Source organism: Ambystoma mexicanum, chromosome 1q (genome assembly GCF_040938575.1).
Source record: "Ambystoma mexicanum isolate Mex_15411 chromosome 1q, UKY_AmexF1_1, whole genome shotgun sequence".
Lineage (NCBI taxonomy): Eukaryota > Metazoa > Chordata > Amphibia > Caudata > Ambystomatidae > Ambystoma > Ambystoma mexicanum.
This window is the reverse complement of record NC_090922.1, coordinates 1,503,696,092-1,503,717,740: the sequence shown is the minus strand read 5'-3', so window position 1 is coordinate 1,503,717,740 and position 21,649 is coordinate 1,503,696,092. Positions and strand designations below refer to the sequence as shown.

General features: G+C 46.9%; 2 protein-coding genes across 2 annotated transcripts in view; both read left to right on the top strand.

Annotated features, from left to right (window-relative positions):
* ARTN (artemin) overlaps positions 1–21,649 on the top strand; it is a 181,744-nt gene that overhangs the window by 38,312 nt on the left and 121,783 nt on the right. The gene's annotated exons all lie outside the window — the stretch shown is intronic.
* Positions 3,484–21,649, top strand: part of LOC138563314 (uncharacterized transmembrane protein DDB_G0289901-like) — a 46,761-nt gene continuing 28,595 nt past the window's right edge. The window contains exon 1 of the mRNA XM_069642824.1: positions 3,484–3,516. Coding sequence (XP_069498925.1) covers positions 3,484–3,516 — 33 coding nt within the window. The remainder of the gene's footprint in view (positions 3,517–21,649) is intronic.

Sequence of the window (21,649 nt, the reverse complement as noted above, 5' to 3'; positions counted from 1 at the left end):
ACAACCAACACACAATTATTAAAGTTAATTAGTTTCAATTGGTAGCAGTGAGAAATACACATATCCTTGAATGCCAGGTGCAAGTAGCTACTGTGGCAATTAAGCCCATAATGAATGAATGTACAGCACCCCAAGTGGCTGCCGAAGGGAAGCACACACACGTTAGGATAGTAGAAATACAATAAGTAGAATTGAGCTCGGAACAGTGGTCCTCTGCCATGTGATCCCCACAGGCCAAATTAGATAGTGCTACTGCCAATATCTTAGCACATCCTGACAGTATCGGGGGAAAAGCTTGGGAAAAATCCTGAACGCGGGAATATGCCGATTTCAGCGCTGTTAAAAAGAACGTAAAAAAAACAAATGTGGACTAAGGGGAGTTGGGTTTGCAGCGGGGGTCCCCGCTCCCATTACTCGATGTTAATGGAATTTGGCGTGGTGGGGGTGTCGACGGCATCGCTAAAAAGGGAAGTGGGGGACAAATATTTTTTTTTTTAAAAAGACACAAAAAAAACCCTGCTGCAGAAGTTCCGCCTCTCAATGGGGAGGCGAAGCTCACGTCACAGGGATAGATCTGTGCAGAGGAGCAGCAGGTAAGTCGGCGGCAGAGGTAAGTATGGATGATCCATTCTATTAACAAATCAAGGATGAGAATAGAAATGTGCTGTGATTGTATTAACCATGACGTCAATTATGATGATTTCTTCCCCTAAAAAGTTATTGTTCCTAACGCCTTTTGAGATTGTCCTTTGTACGCTCTCCCAGCGGCTGCCTGTTTTGGACTAAAGCCAGGTTTTCTCGTGCACCTGGAGTTACTCCATTCATGCTCTTACTACTGGTATCTTTGGGCCTATCGTAACAAGTCCACAGTATGCTTCCCAATTACAAGACAGTATTTGTGCACTTTTAGGCCCACAATGGCCAGGGCAGCAGCTCATCAGTCTTGGGACTACATTTACCACACAAGGCATTGTAGAGACCATGTGCAACTGGTCGTCTGAATTTTTCACAACGGGCCATGACAACATCACATCTCACCGTGACCGTATCCCAATGTTCCATGACCACATCACAATGTACCATGACAACATTACAACATGCCATGACCACATCATGTTACCCCATGACTACCTCATGACATGTCATAACTACACCACAACGAGCCAAGACCACATCAGAACAGGCCATGACCATATTAGAACGGCCCACAACAACATTGCAATGTGCCATGACCACATCATGATGCGTCAGGACTACATTATGAGGCGCCATGACCAAATCATGCCAGCACCGACGTCCTTGGGCCGCTCCTGTTCAAACAGAGGGTGCAATACAAGACTTGGTGTTTGGTCCACAGAGCCCCCCATGGTTGTACCCGGAATACCTTTCAGTAGGATTTCAATTCAACCAGCCATTCAGGCATGTGAGGTCTACGTTAAGAACTCAGTCTAACTATCCAGTCAACGATGTCATAGCTGGTCTCTCCCTGTAGAGGGCTCCACTCTCTGGAACGGTCACTCCTATACCCAAAAATTAAGCCTGACTTCCTGAATTCCTGGAGAAGTTTAGGACTCGCATATTTAATTCAGAAACTGTCTGAGTCTGTCCTGGAACCGTGACCAAATGTGTCTGCGTCGCTTCTTGTGAAGGTCGGACAACTAAACCAACCCTGGCATGCGGGCAGACACTGCCAGATGGGCTGTACCACACATGTGGCATGTAACTGGCAGATTTCCCCCATAACAGAACTTTTTCTTATACTGAACTAATACTAAGCGTAGTATATAGGACTTCACTACTCTTGCACTCTCAGGTCTGAGCTTCCCCTATGCTTCTGCACTGGTGCCCCCATGGTATTACAGAAGTATTGCACTGTTATAGCGGCAAATAGTGCTGGAATGCATGGCTGGAGTCCTAGTTCTTTACACTGGCGCAAACATCCATGTAAAGAAAATGTTTTTTTGCACTTCGGCAATGTTTACCCTAGTGCTGTTTGCACGTGCAACAGTGCAAAGTTACTGTAATACAGCCCCTCGATTTTTGTTGATCATATGGTTCCAAAGACTACCTACTTTTCTATGGTGGCAAGGCAGCTTTGTAAGTAAAGTGCTCACCTCTGATATGAGTGCTCAACATGCAGGACACAGGGCTGCACCGCAAAAGTGAGGTTATACGCTTGGGTGTTACTACCACCAATTCTTAGGAGGTGAGTACAGCATAAAGCCTCATGATTGTTATTTCTTCTGCGCACATGCAGTGCCTAGAGGCAGATAAAGATCACTGTGCAAGGCTTAATTAGAACCCCAGAGATAGCATTTGCAAATGTCATTATTTTCTAAGCACCTGTCCCATTGCTGGTCCCCATTTGTTTTCTGTTATTGGCTCTTGCACGGTGGCCAGTGAGCCTCAGCTTGGAGCTTTGGATTGGCTGAAAGTCCTAAAGCCACTGAATTCCAAGGCCTGGGACTCCTTGCTTTCACCAGGACAAGCCCCCATGCTGGAAAATTGAATAGAACCGCAGACAGACTTACTCAGCTGCAATACAAGTGCTCCCTAGCCAAGTGCACAGACTGGTTAACACTTATGCTCTTAGGCACAGCAACAAAATATTTGGTTAAAAACAGCTTAATTAGAAACACAAAAACAATCTTACAAAAATGTTTGATAGTGCAAAACCAAATTCAGTTGTGGCTGGAACACTCTGCCTACCAATGTAACTTATTTTCCATGTGTGCAATCCTTTTCTCTGCCTACAAACAATCTACATCATGTATGACCATACATTCATATGTTTACTCTGTGTATACACTCAATTTCTTTGTGTGTGGTCACGCTGGGCTGTGTTAGTCTCTGTATACTAGTCAGATGAACACAGGATGGAGCATACATGTGGAGCATACAAGCTTCCTGAAGTCCCCCTTGACAAGTTTCTTTCCTTTTTGGTAATGTGGGAATTTCATCTGGTGTCAGTAACGTGAAGACAATGAGCTTGGTCTGGTTGTGGTGAATATTCAAATTGTGCTGTCACAAGTTTTTAGGTGCGAACTGGTAAAGGGATATATGTGTGTTATCTACCGTAGCTAGCATTATTAATGAATCTCAGTTGGATAGGCAGCCAATCCCATGCTATCTTCTGCAAAGTGGTTTCTTGCTTGTAGGGGTGTCTCCTTTCATGCGCGACCCTTTATTTAGAGAGTAATACCACAAAGCATACAGCTGAATACGATTGCACCTATACGCCTGTTATGCTTCTATATATGCATACATGCACCGTAGCTGTAGCTTCAGTATACCGACATTATCAGAGATTGATATCTACCTCCATTTTGGAGGAAATGAATTGCCCCGTCTACTCGCCCGCGGGACTGAAGTCCGGGTCTGGGTGGACCAGGCGTGTTGAATACGCAGTGTATAAAACAAAGTGGAAAGCCTAAGTGAACATATAGTCATAGAGAGTTCCCCTGTGTGCATAGTTACATTAAGATGGCTGCCCGTTCCCCGGCGGTGTACCTCAAGGTGAGAAAAGGGAACAAAAAGTTGCCCCTACTCTAAATAGCCAGTGACTGTAGGCCTGAATACATCACCTGTGTAGGGCCATGAAAACATGGGAGACTAACTCAGGACATCTTACCCCCACCCTCTCCTTATCTTTCACTTGAGCAATTGAAGCACTGAAGCCCACAGCCACCGCGATGTGGGCTCTCGCCGCCTCGTGCCTGGGGGGCAGGGGACACACTACCTCATCCCTCGCCCTCACTAAAGTCAGAAGTCAGGGTGAGGACTCTGGACCGGGGCGGACTGGAGCTGACTAGCTGGCGGCGGGGGAAGGGGTGCTCCGTTCTCATCTCCCCTCCGTATGTCACACATGTACTATGAAGCTCTCCCTGCTTCCTGGTTCCTGTCTGTGTACAGCGCAGGAGCCAGAAGCCTATATTGAAAACAGAGCATCAAGTTCATGGGAAACAGGTACTTTTTAAAATGTGTGCATGCCAGATGTGATTACGTCATGTGAATGAGAATGCAGTGTGTGTGTGTGTGTGTGAATATTGTGCGTGTGAGTGTGGTGAATGGAGTGTGAATGCTTGGAGTGTGCGGTGTTATTGCAAGAAAAGGGATAAGGGTGAGTGACTGGTGAATTACTGGGTATGAATGTGGTTATGTGTATGTAACGCGTTGGGTGGCGCGGAGGGCAGGCATGACACATTTTACTGGGCATATAGATGCCCAGTACAAAATGTCATCCCTTCCTCTTGCCCCCCAATTCCTCAAATGCCCACAACTATGATAAAGCAAGCATGAGACGTGTTATTACATGTTAGACTGGCATTTTGGTGAAGCTACTCAAGCCATTCGTTACTATGGCATGACAGTTTTACACCGGGCATCTTTGATAAAGCAAGCATAATATGCATTGTCACGTGACAAGACTTGCATTTTTGTGCAGCCAGCCTAGCCATCTCTTACTGCATCATGACATTTTGTGCTGCCCATCTATGCCCCTAGCAAGGATGTAAAGTTTTACTGCATGGCTTTACTGCATTTTGGTGCAGCCATTATAGCCATTTCTTATTGTGGCATAATACATTTTATTGTGCATGTATGATAAAGCAAGCATGATAAGTGTTATTACCTAGGTAGACTGGCTTTTTGGTGCAGCCAGTCCAGCCATTTCTTCCTGTGGCATGACTTTTTTACTGGATATCTACGATCAAGTAAGCATAATAAGTGTTGTTATGTGGCTAGCTGGCATTTTGGTTCAGCCAGTCTAGCTATAATATCTTACGGTGGAATGGTATTTTTTAACGGGCATCTATGAAAAAGCGAGGAAAAGTGTAATTACGTGTCTAGATTGGGCTACATTGGTGCAGCCACTTTGGACATGTTTTCTTATTGTGGCATGGCATTTTTAGTGGCACAGCAAACACAAGTATGTTCTTATACGGGGGTACTGCTATATATTGGCAGAGTCAGCTGGAACATGTTTTATAGTATAATTACAGGCATTATGTACAAAGCAAACATTAATGTATGTTCTTACGTGTGAATACTGGCATATATTGGTGCTGCCAGCATGGAAATGTATGGGCACAGTCAGCGTGAACATCTTTTATATACTGACTTTTGTTGTGGGCAAAGGCATCATGAAAATACATTTGCAATGCTCCTGTGCACTGTTGGTGACTTTCATCTATTGGATATTTTTATGTAAAGCGTTGTACTCTCTGGTCCCTCTATCGCCCATGGGCACCCTCCACCACAACGCAGGCTTCCCTGTTAACCAAACCCATCCTGAACACTAGCAATCAGTACCCCCTACCATCTACTGTAACCTTTCCACCACGGGAAGGCCAAAGGACACAGCCTTATCTGTCTTACTCTATCCGGGACTTTCTAGGGGTGCCCTACTCTAATATGCAAGGGATGAAGGGTAGTTTAGGGATGGGCCTGTATTCCCTCACTCTCCCGTTCTTTCTGTCTCCTTGCACTCCTCCATTGTAATGCAAGACTACAGAAACCCCTCTTGCTCCCAAGCCCTCCTGGCGTGCAGCAATTGGACCAGTCTCTGTGCTGCTCTTCTCTGGGAGCCTGGTCAGCAAGGGGGAGTGATGCTTCATCCAGAGTCGGTATGGGAGCGGATACGTGTGTATAGGCGTGTTATAAATACAATATCATGTCATATCGTGTCTCTCTCCCGCAGTCCGCTGGCCTCACTCTGCATGGCCGTGCTTTGAAGTTCTCAAACAAAGTGACGACAACATAAAATAGAGAGACCTCCAGGCCAGAGGGAGACTGCCTGCCATTGGAGGATTGAAAGTGGTACGGATCTTCACACTCAAGTCACGTTCAGGGGGGATCAGGGACTAGCCGCCCTCCCAACCCCCTGAACCCAACTCCACTGTAGGCTGGCTCTGGCATACGCCCTGGTGCGCCACTTACCCCAGGCTGGGTGGGGCCCAGTCCCTGACCCTGTCACAACATAGGACAGCATGACATAGCATAACATACATTAAACATGTATATTTGGAGGTCCCGGTCCCCTTTCTCCGATTCCTTGTGCCCTTCTGTTTTCTGTCTTCTGCCCCGCCTTCTCAATAGGCCTAGGTAGCACCTGGGCAGAGTGGCGCCGTCGCCAGCTTGGGTCATATAACCCTTAGGGAAGTAGTCGGGGTGGAAGGAGGCCGGGGGGAGCCGTGGCCAGAGGCCAGACGGATTCCGACTGCATTTTACCTTAGGCTGACACCCCTTAATCCCCACTCAAGTGGTAAAGCAGGGTTCAGCAAGGTGCCCTGGTGTTCGCCTTGGGAACATGCCCGCAGCTGGCACAGAGGACAGAGGAATAAATTCCCAATTATCTTTTATTAAATGAACTTAATTGCTATAAAGAATGAAAATATTAAGTGCTAACCACGATACTGGGAACTATTACAAATCCCAGGTACAGTGAATTCTTAAGGATAATAAAAAAAAAGTCTATGATTGGACAATACACCCAAAAGCCCGCTGGCTACAAATGGAAAAAGAAGATGGGCGGTGACCCCTTTACTGTGGCGTAGCATTATGCTGTGACACTCGTGTCACACGCACAGCCCTCAGTAGAGGTTATGCTGTGACACTAGTGAAACATTCACAGCCCTCAGTAGAGGTTATGCTGTGACACTCGTGTCACACACGCAGCCCCCAGTAGAGGTTAAGCTGTGACACTAGTGAAACATTCACATCCCTCAGTAGAGGGCATTCTGTTACACTCGTGTCACACGCACAGCCCCCAGTAGAGGTTAAGCTGTGACACTAGTGAAACACGCACAGCCCATCAGTAGAGGCATTGCTGTGGCACTCGTGTCACAAGCACAGCCCTCAGTGGAGTTTATGCTATGGCACTCGTGTCACACGCACATCCCTCAGTAGAGGATATGCTGTGACACTAGTGAAACACAGACAACCCTCAGTAGAGGTTATGCTGTGACACTCGTGTCACACGCACAGCCCTTGGTAGAGGTTATGTTGTGACACTCATGTCACACGCACACCCCTCAGTAGAGGTTATACTGTGAGACTAGTGAAACACGCACGGCCCTCAATAGAGGCTATGCTGTGACACTCGCGTCACACGCACAGCCTTCAGTAGAGGTTATGCTGTGACACTTGTGTCACACGCACAACCCTCAGCAGAGGTTATGCTGTGGCACTAGTGACACACGCTATTCTGTGACACTAGTGAAACACGCACAACCCTCAGTAGAGGTTATGCTGTGACACTAGTGAAACACGCCCAGCCCTCGGTAGAGGTTATACCATGACACTAGTGAAACACGCACAACCCTCAGTAGAGATTATGCTGTGACACTCATGTCACACGTACACCCAACAGTAGAGGTGACACTGTGACACCAGTGAAACACGCATAGCCCTCAATAGAGGTTATGCTGTGACACTCGTGTCACACGCACAGCCCTCAGTAGAGGCTATGCTGTCACACTAGTGACACATGCTATTCTGTGACACTAGTGAAACACGCACAACCCTCAGTAGAGGTTATGCTGTGACACTCGTGTCACACGCACAACCCTCGGTAGAGGTTATGCTGTGACCCTCATGTCACACGCACACCCATCAGTAAAGGTTATACTGTGACACTAGTGAAACACACACAACCCTCAGTAGAGATTATGCTGTAACACTCATGTCACACGCACACCTCTTAGTAGAGGGTACACTGTGACACTAGTGAAACACGCACAGCCCTCAATAGAGGTTATGCTGTGACACTCGTGTCACACGCACAGCCCTCAATAAAGGTTATGCTGTGACACTCATGTCACACGCACAACCCTCAGTGGAGGTTATGCTGTGACACTAGTGACAAACACTATTCTGTGACACTAGTGAAACACGCACAACCGACAGTAGAAGTTATGCTGTGACACTAGTGAAACACGCACATCCCTCAGTAGAGGTTATGCTGTGACACTTGTGTGTCACACACAACCTTCAGTAGAGGTTTTGCTGTGACCCTTGTGTCACATGCACAGCCCTCAGTAGCGGTTCTGCTGTGACACTCATGTCACACGCACAACCCTCAGTAGAGGTCATGCTGTGACACTAGTGAAATACGCACAACCCTCAGTAGAGTTTATGCTGTGACACTCATGTTGCATGCACACCCCTCAGTAGAGGTTATTCTGTGACACTCATGTCACACACACATCCCTCAGTAGAGGTTATGCTGTGACACTAATGAAACACGCACAAATCTCAGTAGAGGGTATGCTGTGACACTCATGTCACATGCACACCCCTCAGTATAGGTTATGCTGTGACACTCGTGTCACACGCACAGCCCTCAGTAGAGTTTATGCTGTGACACTAGTGAAACACGCACAGCCCTCAGTACAGGTTATGCTGTGCATCTTGTGAAACATGCACAGCCCTGTGGAATCAGAAAATACAATATTAAGGCTTTTACACCATGCAAAGAGAAATACACCGACACAGGCTTGTAAAGATTCCCAGAATCTTTATTGCAATTCTGTACAGTTTACAAAACAAAGTACACAAATAGCTATTTGGCCGTCAATACATCACAGAGACCACCAGCAGGATTCAATGTGAGCAGTGAACAGCAATTGCTAGCTGGACATCAGCGTATTTATACAGTTTCGTTATAACGATGTCCAGCCTCTTACAAGTTAATCATGTACTGGGCTAGGGTCGCGCTAGGTTTGTTCCTAATTTACATATCTCGTGCATGCGGTTTACTTTTTAATACATTTACTAACAAACACTATTATTCTCTAGGTTTAACTTTACACTCTTTACGCATTGCTTTAATACAGGTCAAACAGATGTTTCGCATGTCGTGTTTAGATAGCGTTATTATTCTTGTATACTTGTAGGTTAACATTGCCGATTCAAGTAATCCCCTGATCCCGAGGTCAACAAAGGACAAGGTCTACATGACCCTAACATGTAGCCTGCAGGCAGGTTGGAAATTAACTCTCCTACAGAGGTTGAAGAGGTTAAAGCAAGAACAGGAGAACACAGGTCGGCCATTTTAGGCCACAGGGTGACTTTGCACAATAAACTAAAATTGCAGCTTTAACCTAAAATGGAGGCTTGATTCACTTAAAGTCACGACCTTGCAATACGGATTTCCTCGCAAAGCGGCTGGCCATAGGCCAACATATACAATGAGGACGAAACAATATTATATCAGTTTTAACAAACCCTCCTTTTGGCCTATGGCAAGCGCTAAACTACCTTCAATCACTTTGCAACTAACTCCACATTCCAACGTCTATACACCCCGAATCATTGTCGACATATCTATTGCCATTAGATCAGACACTAGAGTTTTTTTCAACACATACTCCTTGGAAATCTTATCTGGGGCATATATTTTATGCCCTAATACACTTGTTGCTTGCGCGCAACACCCCCCTAATACTGAACATATACCAGGGAGACACTGTATACAACAACAAAGGAACAGAAAACTACCCAAGATAATCAGCAGGGCCGAAAATAACTTCCATCCCCACGACCGTAGGAGGTCCCAAAACCATTCACTAAGTTCCCAGTTTCCCTCAGGATCATGCACTTCTGAACTAAGAACATGTAGATTTTGGATAGCCCTAAAGATCGTTGGAGAGGAGTCTGGTACGTAAACGCAGCAAGCGGACCCCACTAATTTACATACTCCTCCACACTCAGCCAGAATGACATCTAATGCCATCCGGTTCTGAAGAGCTACTAATCTTATCGCTTTCTGTTCTAACGTCATATTATAGAGTATGTCAGTGGTCCGGTTGATGGTTCTCTCCAATACTCTCGCTAGTCCCCTGATATCTTCTGAATTCGTAATTTGCCCAAAAAATGGCACAAAGGATTTCATGATGTCTCCTAGAGTTTGCGCGGGAGTATCCCCTTTCACACCTCGTCGTGGACGAGTCTTTGAAATTTCTGCAGTACTGGCAATAAATACCCCAGGTAGTAGAATCCCTAAATAGCAGGTTCCTTGCCAATCCCTGGGCAACCATGGAAATGCCACATTACCGCAAACAAAACAGACAGATTCACCTACGTACAGAGGTCTGTTCTCACTAGTCAAATTCGCAACATTGGCGCATTTTCTAAAATTACCCATTGACCGTGTTCCATTCCTCTGTATGCAGAAGGATACTGAATCGGGGCTATGGTTAACAGAATAAGGTGGAGGCGTGGCATCCTTATTGCCTATAGGAGCCATTTTGAAAGAGATCAAAGACTGAAAAGGACGAGACAATCTATCAGAGGGCCTAACAGAAGCAACATTTGGCTTACTCCTATTTGCAAAAAGCAAGCATCCCAGGGGCATCAAAACATGTTTTTCAAAACTATTCAAATTTGTACCATCAAAGTTCCCTGAGATGCTGTCATTCCATCGGCCAAAGAATAGTGCTCTAAGAGAAGCATAACAAGCAGTTGTCAACGGTAAAGGATGAATATACCAACCTAGCCCCTTATCCCCTTGTTGCGGTAGATGTGAGCAGATCCAGCAATTGGTCCTATTTAAAATTGCATGAGTGGCATTCATTATTAATAAAAGAGTATTATTCTGATAGTTCCGTCTATGCGAAGAATCTCTAGGCGATAAGGTATGCAATTGCACGGAAGGAGTGGGGAAAACAGATACATTTTCAGCAGGTAAAAAGTCCTCTAGCGGATATGCTTCCTCCAGATACCATAATCCAAAACCAATACTTACTAAAAACCCAGTTATTATTACAAAAAGGCAACAATACACTTTCGGGGTCCCACTACATGCTTGATCATTGTCTCTGCTAGTCACATATGTATCTAAAAGTTCGGTACGAGCGGTAGCGGGTGCAGGCATCGTAGTCTTCAATCGAAAAAACACCAATTGTTTCTTTGCTGGCGACTCCAGTCGCACGTCTTCTTAATGTCTTTCCCACAACCCTTAGCCAACAGAATCCTTTCGTACAGTCGGGCCAAAAAGCAAGCCCTCAAATGATTTCCTCAATCGCACAGTCAAACCGTGCTGTACGTCTATTTTCTTGGACGTAAATTATATTTCACAATTTGTGGTGCCGAAGGGTCAGATAACAATATGTTGTCACTTCCCACTGGAGGTGGCGAGTGAACGGAAATGGGATCAGAAAATGATTGATCCGGAAGTACCACTGTTGGAGAGTGCGGAGACAAGATGGCCGTTTTGTCTGGCCTTATGAATTCTGGAACGGTCTCCGGTACTCTCTTGTCGGTTGTTGCTGTTTCAGGCACGTTGGTTACAGCAGTGGAAAGGGATTCTGTGTCTTCTGTATTGTATGGCACAGGCTGCAGGATCCGTTTGGTGTGTGTCGCGTGGATCCAGTTCTTTCGCCCCGCTACCGGCACAGCAGTCTGGGTGACTAGCAGGACCTGGTAGGGACCCCTCCACCGAGGTGCAAGGCAAGACGACCTCTCGAAATTTTCGTGAGGATCCAGTCCCCCGGTCGTAGACTGTGACCAGGACCCTCGTAACGTACAGGTAATGCCTCTCGCACCTGGTGATAAATTGAAAACAGATTTTTAGTCAACTGGTTACAGTAATCTGAAAGAAGCACATTCTCTATATCCCGCAACGAGCGACTTTTTGGCATGCCCAAATATTAGCAGGCCTCCCATTACCACCTCAAAGGGAGAGATCCCAGTCTTAGTTTGAGGGGTTGTTCTCATCGACAGTAACACGATCGGTAAGGCGTCCGGCCATTTTAACTTGGTGCCAGCACACGTCTTAGCGAGCTTGTTCTTTATAATGCCGTTATGCCTCTCCACTAATCCGGCACTTTGGGCATGTCTGGCCGAATGGAACCGTTTGTCAATCTGTAATCCTTCGCATATTTGAAGGATTACAGCAGTGATAAAGTGTGGCCCATTATCCGACCAGATGACTCTCGGCAGCCCGAACCTAGGAAAAAACTCTTTCAACAGAGTTTTTGCCGTGGTTATGGCCGCTGCATCTCTAACAGGGAAGGCCTCAACCCACTTACTAAAAGCACAAATGACAACCAACACATATTTAAGATTGTTGCAAGGTTCCATTTCAATAAAATCAAAGTGGATAACCTCAAACGGAACAGAAGGTGGAGCGAAACTTCCTCCTGAGTCGAGGTACCTTTTCCTACATTGTGCTGCAAGCAGACCATGCACCCTTGGACAAAGCGCTCCGCAATTTTGAAAATGTTATCATTGGCCCATACACTGTGTAGCATTTTAGTCAATTTACGCACGCAGACATGTGTCGGAGCCATAATGACCATCATTGTAATGTAGGCGTCAGGGAGTAACCATTTTCCTTCAACATTGTCCACCCAACACCCATCATCATCCAATCTTCCTGCACCCTCGACCCATTTCTTGGTTTCCTCTATAGTAGCATCTGCTTGAATGTCTTTTACAGAATCGATACTTTCACCAAAAGTGCAAATATTTACAGTTTCTCTTACAGCATACATTTCTGAACTAAAATCAGTGGCAGTTTTCTTAGCTATCTGATCAGCGAAAGCATTCCCTTTTCCTATATCATCTGTAACCTTTTGATGTGCTGCACATTTTATAATAGCTAACTGAACAGGGAGTGCGAGCGCTGAAAGTAATTGCACTATTAAAGTGCCATGCTGTATTTTCGTGCCATGTGAGGTCAAGAAACCTCGTTCTTTCCAAAATCTACAGAAGTTGTGAACCACCCCAAAGGCATACTGACTGTCGGTGTATATATTTACTGTAAGCCCTTCAGAAATTTCCCAAGCTCGAGTTAACGCTATAATTTCTGCAGCCTGCGCAGAGTTATGCATAATTCTTTTGGTTTCCACAATCAAGCTTAAAGTAGTGACGGCATAAGCAGCCGTGGATGTACCATTCGGAAGTTTAAAACAAGAGCCATCACAAAATAGCTCTCCTTGTGGGCTATTCAAAGGCGTGTCTTTCAGATCGATTCTACCTTTAGTCTCTTGTTCTGTTGCATAAAGGCAATCGTGTGACGTTTCATCACCATCAACAGTATCTTGCGGGACAGGTAAAAGTTCAGCCGGATTTAATACACAACACCTCTGAATTTAAATGTGGGGAGCAAACAAGATCAATTTGTATCTTGTCAATCGTGCGGAAGTGAGGTGTTGCATTTGGGTTCTATTCAATAAAATATCTACAGAGTGAGGTACCATTAGGGTTAACGCATGACCCAGGACCATTCCCTCACTCTGTTTTACAGACGCAGCAGCAGCAGCGACAGCTCTCAAACATCTCGGCAAAGCGCATGCAACAGGATCAAGGGTGGATGAGAAATAGCCTCACGGCCTATTCTTCCCTCCATGTTCCTGCGTTAACAAAGCCAAAGCACATCCATCACGTTCATGCACATACAACACAAAGGCCTTTTCATAATTTGGAGTTCCTAAAACCAGCGCCGAACACAGCGCGGTTTTGAGCAAGTCAAATGCTGGCTGGTGTTCCAAATTCCATGGAAATGGCAAAGAAATACCCTTCTTTGTCAAAGCCAGCATTGGTTTAATCGTTAACGAAAAGTTAGGGATCCACAATCTACAGTAAGAAGCCATACCTATAAGGGCTTTAACTTCCTTCTGCGTATTTGGACAGACATGCCAGAAATAGATTTATTCGTTCAGTTGTCAACCATCTTCCCTCCTTTGACAGGCGATAGCCTAAATAGGCGACCTCCTGACAACAATATTGGAATTATTTGAGTGAAGCTTTGTGGCCATGTTTTGCTAGATGACAAAGCAACAACATGGTGCCTTCTTTACAGGCACTCTCAGAATCAGCAGCCAAAAGGAGATCATCTACGTACTGTAGTAACGTGAAAGTAGTAGGCACCTCGAGAGTATCGAGCTGCTCTTTTAATGCCCTACTATAAATACTTGGACTCTCAGTGTACCCTTGTGGTGCACGAGTGAATGTGAACGAGCGTCCATCTAGGGTAAACGCGAACAAATACCTACTATCCTTGTGTATGGGAATACTGAAAACCGCGTTTTTGAGGTCAAAAACGCTAAAGTGACTGGCAGAAGCCGGAATCATGGTTAGTATCGTTGTAACATCAGGTACAATAGGGAATTGAGGAGCCACAATTTTGTTAATAGCACGTAAATCAATTATAAACCGAAAGGGAATCGCATTATCACCTTTCTTGTATACTGGCAAAATTGGGCTGTTACACAAACTACCTGTAATTTCCTCAATTACTCCACGATGTACACAATCAGAGACTATACATTTCAAAGCTTGTTCGCCTTCAACTGAGATTTTATATTGTGGGATGCGAGGCAATTTAACTCCATGTTTCAGAATAATTCTAACAGGTTCAATTTGAAGAATTCCCACATCATTATCATCAATTGCCCATAAGCATTCCGGAATATTACTGAATTCTGGCGGTAAATGTCGAGTCAAAAACTGAGAGGCGAGTGATTGCTGAGGTGAAATTGTTAACCGAACTCCGTCCGGAGAACTGCGTATCACTGCATGCAATTCCTTCAACAAATTTAACCCCAGTAAATTCTCCCCACAGTTTGTGGTAAGTAGAAATGGACACTGCTCCGTGAAGGGACCCAGTGTTATCGGTACCGGCAAAGAGACCGGACAAACTACAGGTGTGCCTGAAAACCCTACGGAAACGTTGGACTGCCCTGACAGGGGAATATTTGATACCCGCGAATGGTCAATGGAACATTTCTGTGCTCCTGTATGTACTAAAAATAGATGCTTCCTATTTCCCACCGCCATCTCAACGTAGGGGCCTTTCTGATGAACGGGAATAGGCGTCGGTTCCAAATCCTGCTTCGGGCAATCCTAACGAAACAGAATATCGTCAAAAGGAAGCTCTTCAGAGAGGTACGCGGCAGAAGGGTGATCAAAAATGTTTCTATTATCCACATTCGAAACTTGCTTATCCTGTGAAGGAGGTTGCTGTGATTCTCGTGCAAACTGACCTTTGCCAGGGCCCCCTGCACCTGGGCGACCTCTGGATCGTCTACCCATGTTCCCAAATGACCTTTGCTGCAAGGTCGGACATTGTGCGCGCCAGTGACCTTCCTGTCGACAATAGGCACACTGGTTAATGGTTACCATAGCCAGGGGCGTACTTCCCTGTGGAACGTACTGACCTCTAAATTGATTACCCCCTCTAGGGTTTCTAACAATCTGTTGTAATAGGACTTTTGTTTTCAGGTCACCCTTTTTTTTTCAAGTTTTTCCTTTTCATTATTCACACGATTTTCATAGTACTGAGCCATGTGCAGTACTTCTGATTGAGACTTCGCCTGCCAAGCGCTTTCGGAAGACATAATCTGTAACTGGATGTCAGGCAGCAATCCACGTACAAATTTGTCGATAAACAGCCTTTTCCCTGACTCTGTGCCTAAGTCTTGTCCACTGAAATCTGAAAATACCTGTTCAAACCGATTGAAGAAGTCGGTAGCACCCTCAGACTTTCCTTGGACACAGGCCGTAAGCTTGTCCCAAATGATTCTTTTTTCAGGAACTATAGTTTTTAATTTTACAATAATCCTATCAGGCAAAGTTAATATCACTTGAGGTGGTCGCTCGCCAGCTGGTCTTTCTCTGTCATTCTCAGGAATACCTTTTACATTTTCGAGTGTGGAAAAAACATCAGCTTGTTCACCCTTCTCCACACAATATTTAGCCCAAGCAATCAATTCATTCTTTTTATCTGGGGACACAGTATTACGAGTCACAACCCTTGATTGCGCTCCCTGGTCTACTACAAGCGATGCGGAATCACTTGGAAGAGGAAGAGTAGACACATTCTGGATATCAACAGGTGGAGGCAAGGGGACAGACAAAGGAGCGACGGCTGGAAGAACAACAGGAAGAACAACAGGGAGGACCGGAGGAACTATAGGAGGAGGAATAACAACGGGAAGGGGCAAAGCGCCAGGAGGAGGGACGTACGGGGGAGGCGTGGAGGCATCGGGCATTCGTTCATGCAAAGGTTTATTAATTAATTCATCTGACGTATGAAAATCTTTTGAAGGGTACATTTTTTGAATGCCTAATTGAAACGCTCTGTCCGTGTTCCTAACTGACTCCAATTGTTTATTTTGATCATATAACCGTGCCTTTTCGACACTTGTCATATGTCGACGCATATGTTTCTCTCTACTCTTTTGTTGCTGCAAAGCTTCTGTTTTCCAACTGTGCAATGCATCAAATGCTGCAGGTCTAGCCTTTTTCTTTACCAATACAGACTCTAGATATTCTATACGAGGGATTTAAAAGCTACCATTGGCTGGCCACTGAAGATTAGAGTTATGTCTGGTCTGTCTGTGCCAAATGTCATTAAATGCTGTACTACCAAAGCCTTTCTTACAGTACATAGTACATGCCGGCGACCCCTCCTTTGGTGCGGGACGGCTATCTTCCAAAGATTGTCTGTCGCTGCAGAATAATGCCCTATAGCAGGCAGACAATTTCCCAGGCATATCAGAGTTCTGGTGTTAGCTGGTCAAATAATTGTGCTCGCGAGTACAATGCGCCAAATTCAAATTGTCAGGGTTAAATTAAGAATCGGGTCACGATTCACCTGACTAAAGGACTGGGAGGCCCGATCAGGTTACTAAGGACAATTCTAAGGACCCACGTGTCTGGTGATTTCGCAAATTTACCCACCTCGATATATGGACCCTCGTCAAGACGTCGTCTCGGGCTACAGCTCACCGTTCAGGGATCGGATCGTGCTGTTCTGTCGAGGCATTCACTTCTCGTCCAGAGGGGCCGTTTCTGTTGGCACCGTCCGATCCCGGTCCGATAGCCGAGCCAAACTTCAACAAGACGAAGTCGATCTTTAGGGTCCCTATTCGGGCGCCATCTTTGGAATCAGAAAATACAATATTAAGGCTTTTACACCATGCACAGAGAAATACACCGACACGGGCTTGTAAAGATTCCCAGAATCTTTATTGCAATTCTGTACAGTTTACAAAACAAAGTACACAAATAACTATTTGGCCGTCAATACATCACAGCGACCACCAGCAGGGTCCAATGTGAGCAGTGAACAGCAATTGCTAGCTGGACATCAGCGTATTTATACAGTTTCGTTATAACGATGTCCAGCCTCTTACAAGTTAATCATGTACTGGGCTAGGGTTGCGCCAGGTTCATTCCTAATTTACATATCTCGTGCATGCGGTTTACTTTTTAATACATTTACTAACGAACACTATTATTCTCTAGGTTTAACTTTTCACTCTTTACACATTGCTTTAATACAGGTCAAACGGATGTTTCGCATGTCGTGTTTAGATAGCGTTATTGTTCTTGTATACTTGTAGGTTAACATCGCCGATTCAAGTAATCCCCTGATCCCGAGGTCAACAAAGGACAAGGTCTACATGACCCTAGCATGTAGCCTGCAGGCAGGTTGGACATTAACTCTCCTACAGAGGTTGAAGAGGTTAAAGCAAGAACAGGAGAACACAGGTCGGCCATTTTAGGCCACAGGGTGACTTTGCACGATAAACTAAAATGGCGGTTTTAACCTAAAATGGTGGCTTGATTCACTTGAGGTCACGACCTTGCAATACGGATTTCCTCGCAAAGCGACTGGGCATAGGCCAACATATACAATGAGGACGAAACAATATTATATCAGTTTTAACAGCCCTCAGTGGAGTTTATGCTATGACACTCATGATACATGCACAGCCCTCATTAGAAGTTATGCTGTGACACTCATGTCACATGCACAACTCTCAGGAGAAGTTATACTGTGACACTAGTGAAACACGCACAACCCTCAGTAGAGAGTATGCTGTGACACTCATGTCACACGCACACCCTTCAGTATAGGTTATGCTGTGACACTTGTGTTACACGCACATCCCTCAGTAGAGGTTATGATGTGATACTAGTGAAACACGCACAGCCCTCAGTAGAGGTTATACTGTGACACTAGTGAAACACGCACAGCCCTCAGTAGAGGTTATCCTGTGACACTCGTGCAACACACACAACACTCAGTAGAGGTTTTGCTGTGAACCTCATGTCACATGCACAGCCCTCAGAGGTTATGCTGTGACACTCATGTCACATGCACAGCCCGCAGTAGAGGTTATGCAGTCACACTTGTGTCACACGCACAGCCCTCAGTAGAGTTTATGCTGTGACACTAGTGAAACACGCACAGCCCTCAGTACAGGGCATGCTGTGCATCTTGTGAAACATGCACAGCCCGCAGTAGAGGTTATGCTGTGACACTCCTGCAACACACAGCCCTCAGTAGAGGCTATGCTGTGACAGTAGGGAAACATGCAGAACCTTCAGTTGAGCTTATGCTGTGACACCTGTGTCACACACACAGCCCTCAGTGAAGGTTATGCCGTGGCACTCGTGTAACACGCACAGCCCTTAGCAGAGGTTAGGCTGTGACATTCGTGAAACCTGCCCAGCCCTCAGTAGAGGTTAGGCTGTGGCACTCGTGAAAAATACATAGCCCGCAGTAGAGGTTATGCCGTGACACTCTGGCGTCCTCTGAGGTCCTGGCAGGGGAGTTGCTAGGTCTGGAAAAGACCCGGGGCTACACTGACGTTGGAACCGTTGGGACTGGGGGCTAGCTAGTCTTTTGGCTGTTGCTCCTGAGATTCTATCCCCCTAGCAACGCCCCTAGTGCTGACCCTGGAGCCTAGAGGCCTAGGTGCTGAAGGGATGTGGCCTAGAGGCCTAGGTGCTGACCCTGGAGACTAGAGGCCTAGGTGCTGAAGGGATGTGGCCTAGAGGCCTAGGTGCTGACCCTGGGGCCTAGAGGCTTAGGTGCTGACCCTGGAGCCTAGAGTCCTAGGTGCTGACCCCGGAGCCTAGAAGCCTAGGTGCTGACCCTGGGGCCTAGAGGCCTAGGTGCTGACCCTGGAGCCTAGAGGCCTAGGTGCTGACCCTGGAGTCTAGAGGCCTAGGTGCTGACCCTGGAGCCTAGGTCTAGAGGCCTAGGTGCTGACCCTGGGGCCTAGAGGCCTAGGTGCTGACCCTGGGGCCTAGAGGCCTAGGTGCTGACCCTGGAGCCTAGAGGCCTAGATGCTGACCCTGGAGCCTAGAGGCCTAGGTGCTGACCTTGGGGCCTAGAGGCCTAGGTGCTGACCCTGGAGCCTAGAGGCCTAGGTGCTGACCTTGGAGCCTAGAGGCCTAGGTGCTGTCCCCGGAGCTTAGAGGCCTTGGTGCTGTCCCTGGAGCCTGGAGGCCTAGGTGCTGACCCTGGAGTCTAGAGGCCTAGGTGCTGACCTTGGAGCTTAGAGGCCTTGGTGCTGTCCCTGGAGCCTAGAGGCCTAGGTGCTGACCAGGGGAGTTGCTAGGTCTGGAAAAGACCCGGGGCTACGCTGATTTCGGAACCGTTGGGACTGGGGGCTAGCTACTCTTTTGGCTGTAGCTCCTGAGATTCTATCCGGGGCTACAACCAAAAGATCAGGGGCTATAGCCCCTTTAGCCCCCCCCCCTAGCAACGCCCGTGGGTCCTGGTGAGGAAATTATCTTTTCAGTGGGTAGAAACATTGAGAGAAAGTAGATCAGCTTTGAAGGTGAAGTGACGTGAACAGCTCCTGCAGGATTCCGCACTCGTGGTCTGGTCTCAGCTGCCCTGAATTCTGCACTCTTAGGGGGGACTTCGTGTAAGGCACACACTCTCTCCTGCACTCAGACAGGCATCGTGGCTGGCTATCATGTCTCCTGTTCCAGGACGTCTTAGAGACGTCAGACACATTTCTTGGCACTTGCCAGTCAGACACATTTCTTGGCACTTGGCAGTCCAAATAATGACTAGCAAACAGTGGTCGAAGTGTAAAAAAAAGTACTGGAACTAGGTTCCCCTGCCCCTTTTTACTCCCGCACTAGTCACCCCCGCCCAGCCCGTGCGCCCCCCTACTCAACCCCCATACAAGGCAAACACCATATCTTTCTGTTCTCCACTGCACCGCACACTGTTGTGTTTACAACAGTACTATTAAGACAGAGGGGAACGCAATGAAAGAAAATGCAGCATTTAAATAACTGCCCTTAGTTGGTCCTTGTCCCCGCCCATCATGCAGCTTTACACAGCCTCGCCCTTCCAATCGCCCACCATTCCCACCTCTTAAGGGACACGCCCCCCTGCCCATTACCTGTACAGACAGTGCCTGCAGCAATCCAGGATTAATTGCAGAAGGCACATATCAGTGCAGAGGATGGGGCTTTCTGACTGCTTGACAATGAGCGTCATGTCCCGGGCAATCTACACAAACAGCCCCGCACCCTCAAGATAGCTCAGCATGCTGTGCCACTGGAGTGTTACCCGCTCGACCCAGGTTCAAACCCCCCGTCATTTTAAGAGTATTACAATTTAACGTGTGGCTGGAGGGGCCCACGTGCCAATGAGTGTGGCAAAGAATACACGTTAGGGGCACTTTTCAAAAATGAAGATAGTCACAACTCGAGTTATGGAGTTATGGGGTTATTGGTGTGATTGTAGCACAGAATCACCCCCATTGCAATGAAAGCACCTGGGGAGTGAGGAAAAAGGGCACGCTTCAGACCATGGCACCCACCTGAGCCGAATCCTGCCCATTCTTTGCCCACCCACCTTGGGGGTCTCCCTTACCGGGGGCAAAGAATGGGCCCCATAATCAGAACAATCAGAGGGTTTTGTGGGTCTTTTCAGTGCGCCCACTCAACTCTTGGTGTCACGAGTCACACCGATAAATAGTCCATGATAGGGTATGTTATTGGGATCTGCACAGCGCACAGTTGCCATTTGCATGGTGGCCAGGTGCTCTGGTGGGTCAGTAAGGGAGGGGTGGGGTTGGTTGGAGGGGAAGAGAGAGGAAGGCAAGAGAGGAAGGCAAGATTGTAGTACTTTGCGTTGAGGAGGCGCACACAGCAAGCTTGTGTACAGTGGCGTGACCGCTATAGCTGTCTTTAGGCACCAAGGCTTGTGATGCTGCGAGTCGTTAAGGTCCAGCAGAACTTCCCACAATGTGTCTGCAGCTTCAGAATGTTAATGTCCCCTCTGTCCGAAGCACTGTGTGCAACATGGCGCACACGCGATACAAATCTGGGCATTGTGGGAGTTCCTTAAAACCCTGGGGAAGGTCCAAATTTCCACCTGAGGTTATTTAATTCCTCTGCGATGCCTGGGGGTTGCTGGGGGGCCGAATGCTGGAAAATGCCATCCAAGATTCACTAGAGGAAAAACATCCCAGGATTTCCTTGCAGTCGTCGCGCGACTCGTGCCACCGCTTAAAGATGGCCGCCAGATGGGTGGTTGCGATGCTGTTGGGTTGGCATCACGAAGGGCATCCGCCCACTGTGATTCAAAGTACTCAACGGTACCCAGGGTGAGCACTTGTTAATAGTGGAGCCAATTATGAGTTTCGGGTAGGGGGGTTGGGAGCTGTTGGTGCACAGGCCCAAGCTGGTCCCTCCCTTTCTTCCTCTGTAATGTTGTGCCCATACTTCACGTGCCTATCTCAGGCCTTTTGGGTATCATGTACTCTACTTGTCTCATCAACACATGTCCGGGCAGGAATCTTAGGCGTAGGGGGTGGGGGGGAGAAAGTGGATGCCATTTTCAGCAAGACTCTACCTGACAATAACTTAATCCTTCCGGAAA